General features: G+C 40.8%; 2 protein-coding genes across 2 annotated transcripts in view; both read right to left on the reverse strand.

Moving 5' to 3' along the window:
- fermt1 (FERM domain containing kindlin 1) overlaps positions 1-16,506 on the reverse strand; it is a gene marked incomplete at its 5' end in the record, with an annotated part of 928,370 nt that overhangs the window by 597,827 nt on the left and 314,037 nt on the right.
- The window catches only part of LOC119418709 (mitogen-activated protein kinase-binding protein 1-like), a 40,701-nt gene that overhangs the window by 865 nt on the left and 23,330 nt on the right, over positions 1-16,506 (reverse strand). The window contains exons 19-30 of the mRNA XM_037686041.1: positions 15,341-15,451; positions 15,068-15,231; positions 14,851-14,885; positions 12,929-13,123; positions 12,725-12,846; positions 12,518-12,644; positions 11,871-12,060; positions 11,608-11,674; positions 9,050-9,199; positions 6,858-7,024; positions 6,060-6,626; positions 54-139 (exon numbers count right to left, since the gene is read on the reverse strand). Coding sequence (XP_037541969.1) covers positions 54-139; positions 6,060-6,626; positions 6,858-7,024; positions 9,050-9,199; positions 11,608-11,674; positions 11,871-12,060; positions 12,518-12,644; positions 12,725-12,846; positions 12,929-13,123; positions 14,851-14,885; positions 15,068-15,231; positions 15,341-15,451 — 1,981 coding nt within the window. The remainder of the gene's footprint in view (positions 1-53; positions 140-6,059; positions 6,627-6,857; positions 7,025-9,049; positions 9,200-11,607; positions 11,675-11,870; positions 12,061-12,517; positions 12,645-12,724; positions 12,847-12,928; positions 13,124-14,850; positions 14,886-15,067; positions 15,232-15,340; positions 15,452-16,506) is intronic.

Below are 16,506 nucleotides of genomic sequence, written 5' to 3' on the forward strand. Positions count from 1 at the left end.
TATATATATATATATAAATACACACACACACACACACACGCGCGCACACAGACCGTAGTAAACAGAAAGATGGTCTTCTTCAAACTGCGCTGGAGCTCAGTGATGGCCTGTCTGCAGGATTCCAAGGTGACTGAGAGATCTGCAGCAAGAGATGGAGAGGAGGACTTTAAAATGTGACTCAAGATATATAGACAGACACACACAGAGATGTAATACACCACTTACACACACACACCCAGTGTTACTGAGTAAAGAAGTCACACTGTGAAAACTAAACAAAACAAAGAATAAAACAGAACTGGCTGTTGAACAGAGGATTAGGTGTTTGAGCTGAGACAAAAGAGCAAAATGAAACTGAGACAAAATCCGTTCACAGATTTTATCTTCCAGCAGGACACAAATATAGAATATGTGTATAGTTGTATATATGATAGTATTAGTACATGTCATGGCCTTTACACTTTCAGTGCTTTTAATTTAAAATAAAATATATACAAAATGTGCTGATGTTCATGAAGCAGCAGGGAGATAAATAAACAAACAGCATTTAAAATCTTTACTTAGTCTTTTTTTTTTATAAAATAATGGTAAATATGAGGTTAATCTATTTAAATTCGTTAGAAACAATAACTTTGACATTACGTCTTTAAAGAAACGAACATTGCCTGTCACCTTGCATGGCAAAGTTTTAAACTAAAGTTTAGTGTGAGCTGATGGTGTTCAGAGTATGTGATGGGTGTGACTCTCAGCTAGGCCCGTCGCAATAAACAATAAATCAATTAATCGCACGATAAAAGAAAATGATCAACCTCATTTTCATTTATCGGCTTTATTGTTTCTTCGTGTCTCTCTCTTTCCACTGAAGACACTGGATGACAAAAAGCTCAACTCCGGTGCTCTTCACTGACCCCTCCCTTTCTCTTTTCTCTTTAAAATCTGTTTTAATGATCCAAAATCGCGGTTTTGGATCATTAAAAGCAGCTAAGCTGAGAAGCTAAGCTACGAGCTAAGCTACGAGCTAAGCTACGAGCTAAGCTACGAGCTAAGCTACCAGGCCGACCTCGGGGAAAAAAACTCCGTCTTGTCGAAGCTTCAAAAACAGAGCTTAATTTGTAAACTGATTGATGTCGAAACAGCAGGGTGGTGGTGCACACACTTAATAAAATTATTTTGGAGAGCAACAGCAGGTTGTGTGTGCAGCTCCCCCCACCCCCACCCCTCACTTCACAGTTCTGAGCTGAACTCTTCTCCACTCCAGCTCCAGTCTTGTGGCATTGTTTGAAGCACCTGAAGGATTCAGTTTTCTGTTGTCCAACTAAGGACAATCCATCCATTTTTTATTAAAGTAAATTGGTCTGTCTTTTTGACGTTTTGATCGCTGTTATTTTGACAAAATAGCGCCGTTGTTTTGAAACGTGACGTTTAATGTGAATAACACATCAAACATTTCTTTCTTTGTATTTTTAATAAAAAATTTTTTTTTTTACAGTAAGCTTTTTTTAATTTATTATGTCTAAAATGTAACAGGAGTTCAAACACCTGCTGATATGTGCGCGCGCTGTGTAGAGATTGGATACGTTTCTGTGCGTAACGTGCACTGTCCACAGGGAATTTATTTATTCTGTTAAATAAATGATCGTTTCTGTTTCGGGGTCTGAGAAGAGAAGGAGAGGGGGTGTTATTCAGTGCGCGGCCCCGCAGAGGTGGGACAATATTTTGGACAGGAGGAGGAGACAAGGACTCTGCACAGCACCTCTGTGTGTAAATGTGACTATCTGATCCGGCGTCATCTCCACCCCCCTTCTGCCTATTGCGCCGTGCGTGCTGCAGCTGGAATATCCACAGACTGGGTCTGCCGGACTGAGGGCAACGTCTTCTCTAGTATTTTTTTAAAAATAATAAAAATAAAAATGCACGATGACTTTGGACTTTTAGGGGTGGAGCTGCCGGATCCGAGGAAAGAGTTGCCGGAACAGAATAGGTCAAAATGAAAGAGTTCCCAGATCTTGTTCCGACAGAATCCGGCTCAAATTAACCACTGTCCAAAATTCACGGTTGAAACCCGTACCTTTGTCTAAAAATTTGTTTTTCTCTGCAAAAAGAAGCTGAGAACTTGTTTATTGATTTTTTTTATTAAAAGCTTTGTGTGACAAATGTTATGCGAAAGATTCCGATGCATGCTCAATGCTATGCTTTATATAGCTAAAGAGCTCAAACCACACAGAGCGTCCGCCATTTTGAGAACTGAAAAACAGGAATGAGAGAAAGCCATGTCACATCAAGGGGCCTCCCTCCCATTTTTCTTAAAGAGACATGCTGCTCACTCCCTCACTATCCATCCTTTGGTTCAACCTATTTTATATTGCCATCCAGTGTTCAAAAAATGTACTACACATAAAAATTAACCAACATTTCTTCTTAAATTTGACAATGACTAATTATTGTCTAATTTCAAACAATATTATAGTTTATCGCAATAATTTCGGAGACAATTAATCTTCTTATTATTCTTTCGGCTTTTCCCTCTTCAGGGGTCGCCACAGCAAGTCATCCTCCTCCACCTCACTCTGTCCTCTGCACAGCACCTGTCCTCTGCATCCTCTGTCCTCACTCCAACTATCTTCATGTCCTCTCTAACTGCATCCATATATCTCCTCTTTGGCCTTCCTCTGTCTTTTTCCTGGCAGCTGCATTTCTAACATCCTTCTACCAATATACCCACGGTCCCTCCTCTTGACATGCCCAAACCATCTCAGTCTGGCCTCCCTAACTTTATCTCCCAGTTGTTCAACCTGTGCTGTACCTCTGATTATCTCATTCCTAATCTTATCCAGTAAAAATGGGCATCAGCACACTTCTTCTCCATTCCTGAGGCATTTTCTCACCCTCAAATATGCCATTGAATATTTGAGTCAAAAACCTCACTGCCATCTCTCCAAGACATTTCCAAACCTCCACTGGTATGATTCTGATGGTATGATTACCATACCATCAGGTCCTACTGCCTTCCCCTTCTTCATTCTTTTCAGAGCTTTCGGGACTTCACCCTCACTAATCTTTCCCACTTCCTGGTCCACAGTTTCTATGACCTCTACTCTTCTTTCTCTTTCATTCTCTTCATTCATTAGCTCCTCAAAGTACTCCTTCCATCTCCCCGTCACACTCTCCTCACTTATTAAAACATTACCATTCCTATCTTTAATAAGCCTAACCTGCACATCCTTTCCAGCCTGATCCCTCTGTCTTGCCAATCAGTACAAGTCCTTCTTGACCTCTTTAGTGTCCAGTCTCCCATACAACTCATACACCCTCTGCTTTGCCTTAGCTTCTTCCCTCTTTGCTCTACGTCCCATCTACTTATATTCCTGTCTCCTCTCTTCAGTCCGCTCACTGTCATATTTCTTCTTACCATACCATACCATACCATACCATACCATACCATACCATACCAATTTATTTATAGAGCACTTAAAACAGCAACAAGGCCAACCAAAGTGCTGTACAAAAGAAAACAAACATGCACAGCGGACAGGAAAACATAAAATAGAAATACAGATACAAATAGCAGCAGAAGCTAACTAAAATGGCCAACAGAGTAGAGAACAGACCGGACCAAAACAAATCACACCGTGTTAAAGGCAAGAGAATAGAAGTGGGTCTTCAAGCGAGACTTAAAGACTGAGAGTGTGGGAGCCTGCCGGACACTCAGTGGCAACTCATTCCACAGTCGTGGACCTGCAACAGAGAAAGCCCAGTCACCTCTGAGCTTACGACGGGTTTCTGGGCCTTCTTGGCTAACCTCTTTCTTTGAACGGCGTCCTGCACTTCACTATTCCACCACCAGGTTTCCTTATCATCCATTTTCTGTCCAGATGACACACCAAGTCCCTTCCTACCGGTCTCTATAATTACTGTTGCTGTAGTAGCCCAGTCATTTGGAAGCTCTTTCTTACTACCCAGAGCCTTTAACAGCTCCTCTCTGAATTTCTCACAACATTCTTCCTTCTTCATCTTCCACCATTTGGTCTTCTTCTCTGATTTTACTATTTTTCTCTTCTTCACAACAACAGTCATTTTATACACAACCATCCGATGCTGTCTGGCCACGCTCTCCCCTGCCACAACCTTACAGTCCCCAATCTCCCTCAAGTTTCCTCTTCTACACAGAATGTAGTCGACCTGCGTACTCCTTCCTCCACTCTTATAGGTCACTCTACGTTCCTCCCTCTTTTGGAAATAGGTGTTGACTATAGCCATTTCCATTCTCTTGGCAAAATCCACCTCCATCTGTCCTTCCTGGTTTCTTTCCTTGACACCAAACCTACCCATCACTTCCTCATCCCCTCCGTTTCCTTCACCAACATGTCCATTCAGGTCTGCTCTGATCACCACTCTCTCCTCCCTGGGAATACTCTCTATCACTTCATCCAGATCTTTCCAAAAATTATCTTTCTCCTCCTCATCACATCCAACCTGTGGGACATAACCACTAACAATGTTTAGCATCAGACCTTCTACTTCTACCTTCAGGCACATCACCCTATCTGACACTCTTTGCACCTCTACTACATTCTTTGCCAACTCTTCCTTTAGGACCACACCTACCCCATTTCTCTTTCTATCCACACCATGGTAAAACTGTTTGAACCCTGCTCCAATGCTGCGAGCCTTGCTGCCCTTCCACTTGGACACAAAAAACATCTACCTTCCTTCTCTGCATCATGTCAGCCAGCTCTCTACCTTTGGCTGTCATTGTCCCCACATTTAGAGTTACAACCCTCATTCCTACATTCTTCACTTTCCTCTTCTCCCTCTGTCTCCTGACACGTTTCCCTCCTTGTGGTCTTTGACTAACAGTAGCACAATTTCCGCCGGCACCCTGTTTGTCAACAGCACCGGTGGCGGTCGTTGTTAACCCGGGCCTGGACCGATCCGGTATGGTTTCACTTTGATGAACTAGCATTATTGTTTTGGCAAAAGTGTTTTACATCGGATGCCATTCCTGATACAACCCTCACCATTTACCAGGGTTTGGGACCGGCACAAGAGATAAATTGGCTTGTGCTCCCTAGTGGCTCGCCCAGCCAAATTTGTTATCATGACAGGCCTATTCTCAGCTACTACGACACCAAGCTTTAGATCATTGTCTGAAAAATGGGTTGAGTTGTAGCCATCTTGATTAACTGTACCAGCCATCTCAAATCAGAATGACTCCAAAAGTTATTCAGTTGTAGATGGAGATAATATAATTTCCTGAAAGCTCATAAAAATTTCTGCACTCGTTCATGAGATATTTTGCTAACAGTCAGACACATACAGACAATCACATTAAGTGATTGCCTGCCTTTCATAGTATTGAATAATAATAAAAACTAGAGAAATTGTATTTCTTGCAAAAATGCAGTGTAAATGCTTATGGTTGAACAAATGTTGCAGAATGAGTTAGATGCCAAAAAGGAACTCAGCAATGCTTTATAAGCATTCACAGAATAAATGAGGTGATGTGAGAGCTGAATGAAAAGAGGCAAAAGAAAGAAAAAGTGCAGATTCTCTGAAAAATTGTCTAAGTATAATTAGAAATTAGTTCAAGTGGAATCACGACGATACTTAGAGAAAAACAGACGGACAGACCAGAAGTTTCCGATCAAGCAACTAAAAGAGAGTTCTGGGAGGTCAAACCTGACTGAGCTTGGTTCTTTTCACGCAGCAGAGGGCGCTCCTTAGCCACCTGACCTTCCTCTCTGAAAATAAATGTTAGAAAATAGAAGTCCGTTACGATAATAGTGTCTGATCTGATGTATGATGTTGACAGATTAACACAGAGCTGTTGTTTTATTAAATACATATTCACAGCTGTTTATTTCTTTTAAAAAAGTACCTTTCAGAATCAGAGTTTCTTCTTTGCGTCACAGACATGGAGCCTGGCACTGCAGGATCAAAAGGCAGAGAGTGATGCCTGCATCGTGCTGAAAACGACAAAATAAACAAATAAATACACACCTGGAGTTAGAAATGAAGCTCCTCGGATGTGATGCATCCTGAGAATACCGCTGTCTTACCTTGAGTTTTTCTGGTAGAAGGTGAAACATCAGAACCAACGTCCACTACAGAAGCAGAGGTCCTCAAAGGAGAGCCTGAGCAACTCGGGCTTGGCTTCACGTCCAGGTTCAGGCTGCGCCGGGCGCTGACAGGTTGCTTCAGCAGCGGGATGCGAGAAGGAGGGCCATTCTGGGTCAAATGGGATGGCAAAGCTGTGACTATGAGGTGAGAGAAAGCTGAGGATGATGATGTTGGGAACTTGACGAGATTTGGAGGCTCCGCCTCCTCTGATGACCTCCTATTCCGTGGGGAGCGAGGTGGAGATCCAGACTGGAGATCGTCGCTCAAAGAGGAGGAGGACGACCGGCTGCTTTTGGCCATGGAGCTCGCAGTGGGGTTCATGTAGGAGCGCTGGGGCTTCAGTTTGGGGCTCTCCCATGCTAAGGGGGACTGGGGGGAGCGTGGCGACCCAGAGGAGGAAGTGGAGAAGTTAAAGGTAGATCTAGGAGTGACATTTGTCAGGGGTATGTGCTGGGGTCTCTTGTAAGCCTCCTTTTGGACACAAGAGGGCAGAGGCGAGCGAGAAGCTGGAAATCAAACAATGAGAAGAAGAGTACCAGCATTGTTTATGTAAAGTTTTAACTAAATTAATTAGAAGCGCTTAAACTAATACACTAATTATTTTGGCATATAGAAGATAACTTAAGATGGTACTTTATGTTTAAATACATTCAACAACAATAAAATCAGAGCTAAATGATACAGAAGCTTGAACAAACCTATTGGTAAGAAGAATACTGAACCACAGTGAAACTTACGGTCTGTATTCAGGTTCTGTGCAGACTGGGATTTCTGTAAACACGCTGCTCTGTCCAACATGGCTGCAGCTTTAGGTGGAGGGTTCGACATCCTCCAGTGGTTGGACCCTGGGGTCATCTTCTTCACAGGTCGACGTTTCAGAGGAGAATTCTTCTCTGGAGCCCTGCTGAGATGCCACAGCTCAACATCAAGCTCTACATGTTTTAAAACATAAAACTTGTTTTTGTAAAAAGGCTGTCAATGTTACAAAGCCAAAGTCCACACCAGAAATAATCAATCATCGCTGCATGAGACGAGCACACAAGAAGCACACAAACACAGTGTTCTAGTGTTGTTGGGAAAAACCTGCATTAATGACCACCCAGGACTGTGGAAGGCCCAAATGGTCAAAATTAAATAAGTAAATAAAGCATTATGAAATAAGTATCTAAGCTCATTATTATTAAAAAAATGTTCCTTTTTATTCTTTTATTTCATAATTGCGTTTTCCATGATAGCTTATTTACAATGGTGGAAAAAGTACTCAAACAATGTAAAGTAAAAGTACAAATAAACAGACAAAAATGTACTCTAGTAAAAGAAGTACCACATTAATACTTTTACTTAAGTAAAATTAAATAAGTACTTGCTTTTAAAAATACTTAAAGTATTAAAAGTAAAAGTACTCACTGAATGTATTACCTAATGCAATGGATTACAATATCATTAAGTGTGTCTACCATATGTATATTTTCTTTAATACATTAATAGTGTTGAGTCATTTTAATGAACAACACTGCAGATAAGGTTTTTAATGTGTTTACTCTGTGACACAGTTCACACTTGGACTTGTGATTCTGTGCGTCAGAACTCAGAATTAGTAATTTTATTTATTTATTTTTTTGCTTTGCTGCTCTGTCTGTCTGTGAAACTGCTTCTGAGACTCTCTTGCATATCTTCCGAACCATAATTATGGACTTGTTTTGATCCTTTGGTCCCTCAACTCAATTTACAACATTTCTTCTAAGAGAAGGCAGGCTTAAGGCGAGCCGATTTGCCCTGTTGGCACGCACGCAGCTGGATATCTCATTGACTTGGAAGACTTGAAGCTGCTAAAGTAACCTGAGCTGAACGAAGTTCATGCAACCCTGCCATCCTTCATAACTGCTGACCTACAGTAGCAAGTTGTTGCTAGCTGCTATGGCTAGCTGTAACTGCAGTGAGCAGAAAAACGAATGTCTAGTGTCTAGCGTAAATCTTTTAGTGCACAGTTTAGCATTCATTTAGTGTATATCTTAGTGTATTTCTTAGATCCTTATATACTGTTTCTTTTTATACTTTATATTTTTGGATTTAACTGGGAACTTGAGTACACAATTTCGTTCCACCTCATGTATCACATGTGATGAAAATGACAATAAAGAGACTTGAACTTGAAATAAAGTGTAAATTAAAAAGTCAGATAAAAAACTAACACTCTGAAACAACTTGGGAAATGTTTTTCTCTATGTGTGGGAACAGCATCTTCACTGCTCCAGATGGTTTTTAAACAGGAAATTTAATTTAGTATTCATAATTTATATTTTGTCTACGTGTTTCAACTAAAAGAGTGCAACTCCGACCACTTGATAATGAGAACATCCATATTAAGAACATTAAAATACAGAGAAAGAACATGCTTAGCTTGGTTAAAGTTTGTCCCTAAACTAGCCTTTACAAAATTTCCCTGAGTTAAAAACAACTTCAGCTCACGAGAAATGTTTAATGGCAACAGGATCTGGATTAGGTGAGAACATCACAGAAAAAGCAGCAGGAACATGTTTACTGTTGTTTGAGTTTCTAGGGTGGAAAACTGATTTGGGGCAAGCACTATTTTTTTAAACAGATTTAACTATTTCCCCACAAAAAAACTGATGAAATTGTGTTTTTAAAAACACCACAAGTACTGTAGATGAGGCTAAAACATCTTTCTTTTATTTTTGTTATCTTTATTAAATATTAAATCTACAAGGAACATTATTTTCCACAGTGTCAACAACAACAACTAAACTCCTTTTTCGTCCCGCATGGGTGGAGCTACATAACTTCCATGTAAGCTTATTAATATTTTATAATCACTCCCTTCATCATTTCATAATTCTTTTTTGAACCTTTTAAAAATTTGCATTACTTCTATGAAATATATATATATTTTAAATCTGTGTTTTATTACCTCTCATTTTTGGAGGGAGACGAGGGGATCCCGTCCCCTGCCTTTCCGCTCTCGCTGTTTCCCGTTAACGGACGTACTTTTGACACCAGAGGATTGGTAGATTTTTCATCTTGTTCCTTTGTGATCACTTCATCAAATGAAGGCACAGTTCTGCACAGAGATGAGAGAGAAAAGCAGTTGTTGCCCTCGGTGTGTGAAAATGAGCAGAACTTTGCTCATTTGGAAATTTATTCCAAGAGCCTAACTGGCTTAAACTGTGCACACAAGATAACGTACACTAATTATTGAGCTTTAGAGGTGCTGCTCTTTGGTGCAGCTGCTCAGTACATCTTTACATTTAGCTGTGTGAGAGTACGATGAGGTACAGACTCACTGAACTTTTCTAAAGCTTTTGAAGGTGCAATTTCAGGTTTTGCACATCGTCTAATTCACAAAGCTCAGTCAAAATGAGCATTACAAACTCTGACATGACACAGCATATCCTTGCTTTGGTGCAGTTTGTCCCCATTTAAATGAGGTAAGAGATAATATTGATGCATACATTAGTCCCTCAATACTTTGCAGTTCCACTTTCGTGGACTCACACTTTCATGGGACTTCAACCTAAGATTGTACACGACACACGATTGGTGATGGGGAAAGACACACAACAGGTGTTGTGTGTCTCTGCTCTGCTGTAACAGACAGGCTCAGAAAGAGAAAGGAGGGGGCAGGGGTTGGGGCCTGTCTTTCCCCATCACTACTGTTTAGTCTGTAGGCGCTAATACCTGAGTGGATGGATTGTTTATTTTAAATAATCAAGCGCGACCCAAACCGAGCCTTTGGTCCAGGCCCTTGGTGATCACTGAGCAGGCCAGGCCACCAGGAAATGTACAGGTGCTCCCGATGGCCAGTCCATTCCCGGATTGGCTCAGTAATCATAGCATCAGTCTGTCTGCTCGCTTTCGCTGTGCTCTTTTAGAGAGTTTAGAACATTGTTAAGAATATTGCAAGAGTGTGGGAAGGGTTTATAAAGCCTTAAAATATTTATAAATACTAAAATAAATATAACGTCCCTTCTACGTGAATTTTAACCTATAGCAGGGGTGTCTAGAATGTAACCCCCGCGATAAGTGAGGGACTACTGTAGTGATGTCACTACATATGGCATAAGGTCCGTAAAGGCCGTAGCGTGTGACTTGTCAAGCTTCCAAACATATGATTCCTTTTGATCCATTCAGATGTTCTTCATATAGATAAGAGGTGTCTCTGTACCTCTCCTGTTAAAACCTGGAGCTCATTATGACACAAACATTTTTCTCTTTCTGTCTGTCACTTTTGTGTCTGTTTGCATCAGGTACAAAAGTGACAGAAAGGCAGAACAATTGATGGGAGCTAACAACAAAGACAACACAATAATAGTGAATCTGGGCCTCAGTCTTATAATTTATTTATAAAAAAAAAGAGAAATGGCATTTTCCATAAAATGTCATGTGAATGCAGAGTGTGGCATAGAGTTGCATTCGGGCCCAAAAAATCCGATCCGGCCCCAGCCCGCAGTCATAATTTTCGAACCCCACCCAACCCGACGAATTAACAGTAATTACAGGTCCGAACCCAGAAAAAAAAAAAAAAAAAATTTAATTAGTTATTAACAGTCGAGGACGCGCAGCTGAATAAACGAGGTAGAAGATTCATAACTGAGAGGGAGTTTGTACTTTCATGGCCATAAAAAAACATTTACATCCCGTTTCTGCCTGCATTCAACTGAATTACTGAGACACGCAGACAGCTCTGACACACATCTGCTTGGGGATCTCACCTGTTTGGATCATCGGCCGCGCGCGTCCGCAGAGTGCAGCGGCAGAATGAACGTCCATTTGGGCGATGGATGGCTGCCTGTCAGTATAGTCCCATCTGAAGCTTAACTGAACTTTTTACCTCTTTCAAGGCCGGTCAGCTCGTGATGAAATGGTCGCGTACGGCTGGTGAATGTATGGCAAGCCATGTTATCATATAATTTGATCACGGCTGATCCTGACCTAATTAAAAGCCTGAGACCGGCTCGGCCCACCCAATAATCACATTATAACGGCCCGAGTCAGTCCGGGCCAGTTTTCGGGTTCGGGTTAGAAATGACAGTTCTAGTGTGGGATGGCTTTACAGAAATATGCTAAAGAAGCTGAATTTGAGTTGTTAAAGCTAAAAAAACAGAAGACTAGTTAAAAGCCAAAATTAGCAAAATGCTAATTAAATCAGAAAACCACAAGCTTAAAGTGAATGTATCAGAAGGCTTGCTGCTGAGTTAGCACTTACACAGAAAGCTAGTATGCATATTTCTTCCTATCTCTAACTAAAAATGGCATTTTCTTTAGTTTAATAATGTTAAAAAAGAGAAAAATCCCACATTGATCTGGTGACTTTAATCAGAGTGACAGCTTGACCAGAACAGGACGATTCTCAGATGGTTGAACATGTCAGTGTCCACAAAGGTTTATTAATACAGTCATGAGTGAAAGCTGCACCTGCTGTCAGCAGTACCTGTTACCTGGTATTATACCTGTTACCTGGTATTGTACCTGTTCTTGTGCTCTTTGGACAGGAAGCATGAAGACATACTGAGTCTCGGGGCTCTGCTCTGCTCAGCTGCGGAAAAATATCAAAGACAGAAACAAAAAGCGAAAGTGAGGCCAAATCAGTAATGTCTGTACTTGGATGTGAGGTCCTGTAAAGAAATGGCGATATTCTTCCAGTTAGAGGCTTCAGTTCAGTCTCATAGAGGGGATCTTCAGAACAAACTGTCTGGTTAAAGGAGGTATAACTGAGTAGGTTGTTTTTTTACCGGTGCTGCAGCTCTCTGCCAGGGTCTCAAAGTTCTGCCGAAGGAAGTCTTCCTGCTCGTGTTCAGGATCGCTGTTCACTCTCCTCAAAGCCTCGTCTAAACTCGTCACTGCTGCCGGCCTCCTCTCTGCCTCGTCTTTACTCTCATCATCAGAGCTGCCCACACTCGGAGACTCATCATCTGCAGAAGGCAGAACCAAAACCAAGAAGCTGAAGCATGACAAAAAGGTATTCTAACAGAAACGTGAGGCTAAGAAAAATCAAAAGGCAAACTAAAAGTTAAAGTGACAAATGGGAAGCTTAGCTAACAGCTAAAAGAAGCAAAAGACTAAAAGCTAACGTGTCAAAGGGATACCTAAAATTATCTAAAAGCTAAAAGTAGAAAATCGCTGATAAAAGGTTAGAGGAAGCAAAAGGCTTGAAACAGATTTTAAAAATAAACTATTCTGAGGGAACTTGTTTGGAAATAAATATTTTGAAAAGTTTCAACGTTTCAGAAACCAAAGGTCAAAGCTCCCATCTGCTGAAAGTATAAGAATGACAAAAATAGCACCAAGTAGTTGGATTACAAAAACAGAGGACGAAATATAAAAGAGGAGAACCAAAGGGAGTTCCACCGGACCTTCAGAGTGTGACCTCACCGTGCAGGATGTGGTCCGGGCCGGACTCGGTGCTGTCGTAGTCCAAGGAGCATGCGCTGTCTGGGCTGCGGCTCTCCTGGCTCTCGGTCCGCATCCTTCGCCCCATAGCACCGCAGTCCTTCACCGTGTAATCCCTGATGTCCACAAACGGGGACAGGACAGCAATGAGACGTGTCTGATGTAAAAAGACCAGTTGGAGCAGGAGGTGGGCTACCTTTCTGCTGGTCTTGAGTCGTCCTCGTTTCCCTCACAGAAGCGTGCCGCTGCATCTGTCTCCTTGGCACACTTGACTGAGGACAGCCAGCGTCTTTGTCTCCTGGACTTCTCGTCTGTCTGCTGCAGCAGAAAAACAAAAGGACACGGATGATTTTAAATCCATCCACATAGTTTCCTGCTTTTTATGTAAAACTCTTCTTACCACAGTCTCTTGGAGGCTGGAGACGCTCCGTTTGTCATCAGTGGACAAACTGGGGCTCCTTTTCTGTCCAAATGTCTCCACCTGTCTCAGGTCCAGCATGGACTTTATCATCACTTCTAGGGAGCCCATACGGCGAGACCAGCACCTCCGGGGACGCTTCGTGGCATCAGGAGGGACCTGGGTGACGGCTCCATCCTAAACACACAAGATCAACCAGTGACATACATGGTACTGTGAAAAAGTTTTAAACCATCCATCATGTCTTCGGGGTTTGCTTCCAAGCAGCCAGACCTTCTAGAGGTCTTTCTTTCAGCTCACTGATGTTTGAGAATCACCTCGTTGGTGGTGAAATATTAGTTTGATTCATTGATTCAAGAAATTGTAACAAATTGTCTAAAAAGTCTATTTAAAGACATATTTATGTTCCGTTTTCCGTGTTGACACAATACTGGTTCATCCCTTGAGTTTGAGACTTTTTTTAAACTAATGATTTGAAGGTTAGAGTTAAGTGTCTTTATAAACCAACAATGAAAACAATCTGAGAATGTCTGTAAATGAATAAAATCTCAGCCGAAGTCCAAAGAAAACATTGAAAGACCTCCAGAAATCCTAAAGAACTTCTGATCAAGACCAATTTAAATGATTTAAAGAAAGTCTGACACCATGTCACATGAGAGAAAAACTTTTGTACATTGTATTTATTATTTTTACTGTATGTTTATATATTACAGTATATTATAATTGTGCTTTTCTCCTTGTTCGTTCCAATAAAACAGATTTTAAGCACAACATAGCAGATATTCAAATTAAACAATTCTGTAAACTAAATGGAAAAGTTCACAGAACAGTTTTAAAAATGTGACAGTGATGCAAAAATGACTCTTTTTTTAATCTATTTTTCATTATTGTATGAACACTGATTCAGAAAGGAAACTTTTTTATTTAGGTTGAATTACAAAATATTTATGTATATGAGTAAATGAGTGGGAATATTCCTCTGAAAACTTTACTTTAGTTGTTCATAGATCAAAACATTCAGGAAGATAATTTTGTTTTATGCAGCTTTTGTACTTTTCAATATATTTAACTTCATTCACAAATATTTCTCCTACATGTCCATCCATCCATTATCTTTTACCCGCTTCTTCCATTTTGGGTCACGAGGGTCGTCGGTGACCATGTCCACCAGTCACTGTGCGAGGGGCGGGGTGCACCCTGGACAGGTCTCAAGTCCATCACAGGGACACATAGAGACAAATGAGACAAACAACCATTCACTCTCTCACTCACACCTAGGGACAATTTAGAGTTACCAATCAGCCTAACATGCATGTTTTTGGTCTGTGGGAGGAAACCGGAGCACCCGGAGAAAACCCACGCATGCACAGAGAGAACATGCAAACTCCACCCAGAAAGGCCCCCAGACCGGGATTTGAACCAGGGACCTGCTCTTTTATATATATATATATATTTTTTTTTTTTTTTTTTTTTACACTAGCCTACTGCTAAATTTAAATTTTACTTATCCTGATGCATGCTCAATAATCCAGCTTGAGGACCTGACTTAACTTTTTTCGATAAATTCTCCTTAGTTTTCTGAGAATTTTAGTGAGCCTTTTGATGATCTTTTAGCTGTGTGCTAGATTTTTGGTACTTTCGGATAGAGTTCTACTTTTAGCTCTTAATCAGCTGTTTGCTTCTTTTAGTTTTTAGCTAGTCCTTTGATACTTCTAGTTAGCCTTTTTAAAATTTAGCTACTATTTTGCTGCTTCAGTAAGAATGTTGATACGTTTGGTTTTAGCTCATGTTCTGCTTCTTTTACAGCAGCTTAAACAGCTGAGTTTCAGCTCAGCGTTCACACTGCAGCTTCACAGAAAAAGTACTTTCTTTTATCTTAGTGTTTAGATTTTTAGCAGTCTTACCTTAGTCAGCTCTGCAGCCTTTTCTTCATCTGAACCTGACATTGGAGGAAATATTACAATTAAAGCTTTAACAAAAATGATGGATTTTCTTTTGTCAGGTTTAGCTGCACCTGACGTGAAACTAAAATACCAGGAAGTGAAGCAGATCATGCCAACATCCCCTGGTTTCCTTTATGTTTCACTTTATGGGCGCTCTCTGTTGATGTAATCACAGTACCTGTGTTCTCCTCCCTGCAGCTGCTGTCAGAAGAAGTTTTACTTATGTTGTCATCAGCGTTATTCTCCACTCTGTCCTCCTCCTCCTCCTCCTCCTCCTCCTCCTGCTCCCGGTCGCTGTCAGAGGACAGACCAACCATAGCAGGAGCACTGTACACCTCCCGCCTACAGCAAAGCAGAAAAAGTCCAAACCACGAGCTCTGAGTGTGAACCTATTTGTTTCAGGACTGGTTCTTGCTGTGAACGTTGACAATAAGCGGCTGTGCGTCGTCACCTGATGCCGGGGGACTCGCGGGGCGCTGAGTTTGTGTTTTGTTGGAGCTGGTGCAGCCTCTCCCTCATGGCGATAGTTAGTTCTGGAGCGAGTCGCCACACAAAGACACAACTGGAGAAACGAAAGCAAACAAGCATTAAATATTTAAAGTTTTATTTCAGTGATGATTGAGGAAACACATTTCCACAGTCATTTCCTCTAATGTAGACCCAAGATTAATTTCTCATACAAGTTTATTTTCTCTCTAAAGCTACTAAAATGATTCACATTGAAATATTTATTGTGTCTATAGAAAGTAGCGTGAGTTATATTGATTCTTGGTGCTTGATTGCTTTTATCTGAGGCCTTGAACACTCAAATTAGCAGGATGCACAGAGGATGTGTGTGATGGGACCAGAGGGCTATAAATTTTTAACTAGTTTGGACTCCAAGAGGCCATATTACTTAAGCACTATGAAAACCAACGAGTCCTGAGCAGCATTAAAGGGTCGATCTGTATCCTAAATGTAAAAAAAAAAAAAACATGTCTCTTTTGTAAATGAGTCCTTGTGGCTCAGTGAGACTAATAAATAAAGGCTGAATGAATGAACTTCAACAATAACAAAAAGGTTTGTAAGCTCAATTATCCAGGTAAATAACAACAGAAAAGGATTTCCTTCACAGCAGTGAAAGCTACCTATGGGACAGATCTAGTTGGCAGGCGACAGACTGACGAAGTCCTCTGGATGGGGGACAAAACATTCCTCACTTAAAGAAACTGGTCCAGATGACATCAACAATGCAGTTCGAAAGAGTTTACTCCAGTAGATTTGCAGAAATACAGATATGCGATTATGAAATGCAGGTTCCCCCCTAATGTAAACGACACACCTTTAGCTGCATGCTCAAAAAATATGAGCGTAAATGTACCAAGGATTTTGCCATTGTTGACCTATTTTATAGTCATTTCGGCTGTTTTCTGTAAGTGAATAAATGCACATGGTTGTTGGCATCCAGTCATGAATTATGCTTCCAAATTCATAATTTAAGAACACAAAAAACATCAACATACAATCTATCTATCTATCTATCTATCTATCTATCTATCTATCTATCTATCTATCTATCTATCTATCTATCTATCTATCTATCTATCTATCTATCTATCTATCTATCTATCTATCTAT

Source organism: Nematolebias whitei, chromosome 12 (genome assembly GCF_014905685.2).
Source record: "Nematolebias whitei isolate Nwh7 chromosome 12, NemWhi1, whole genome shotgun sequence".
Classification (NCBI taxonomy): Eukaryota; Metazoa; Chordata; class Actinopteri; order Cyprinodontiformes; family Rivulidae; genus Nematolebias; species Nematolebias whitei.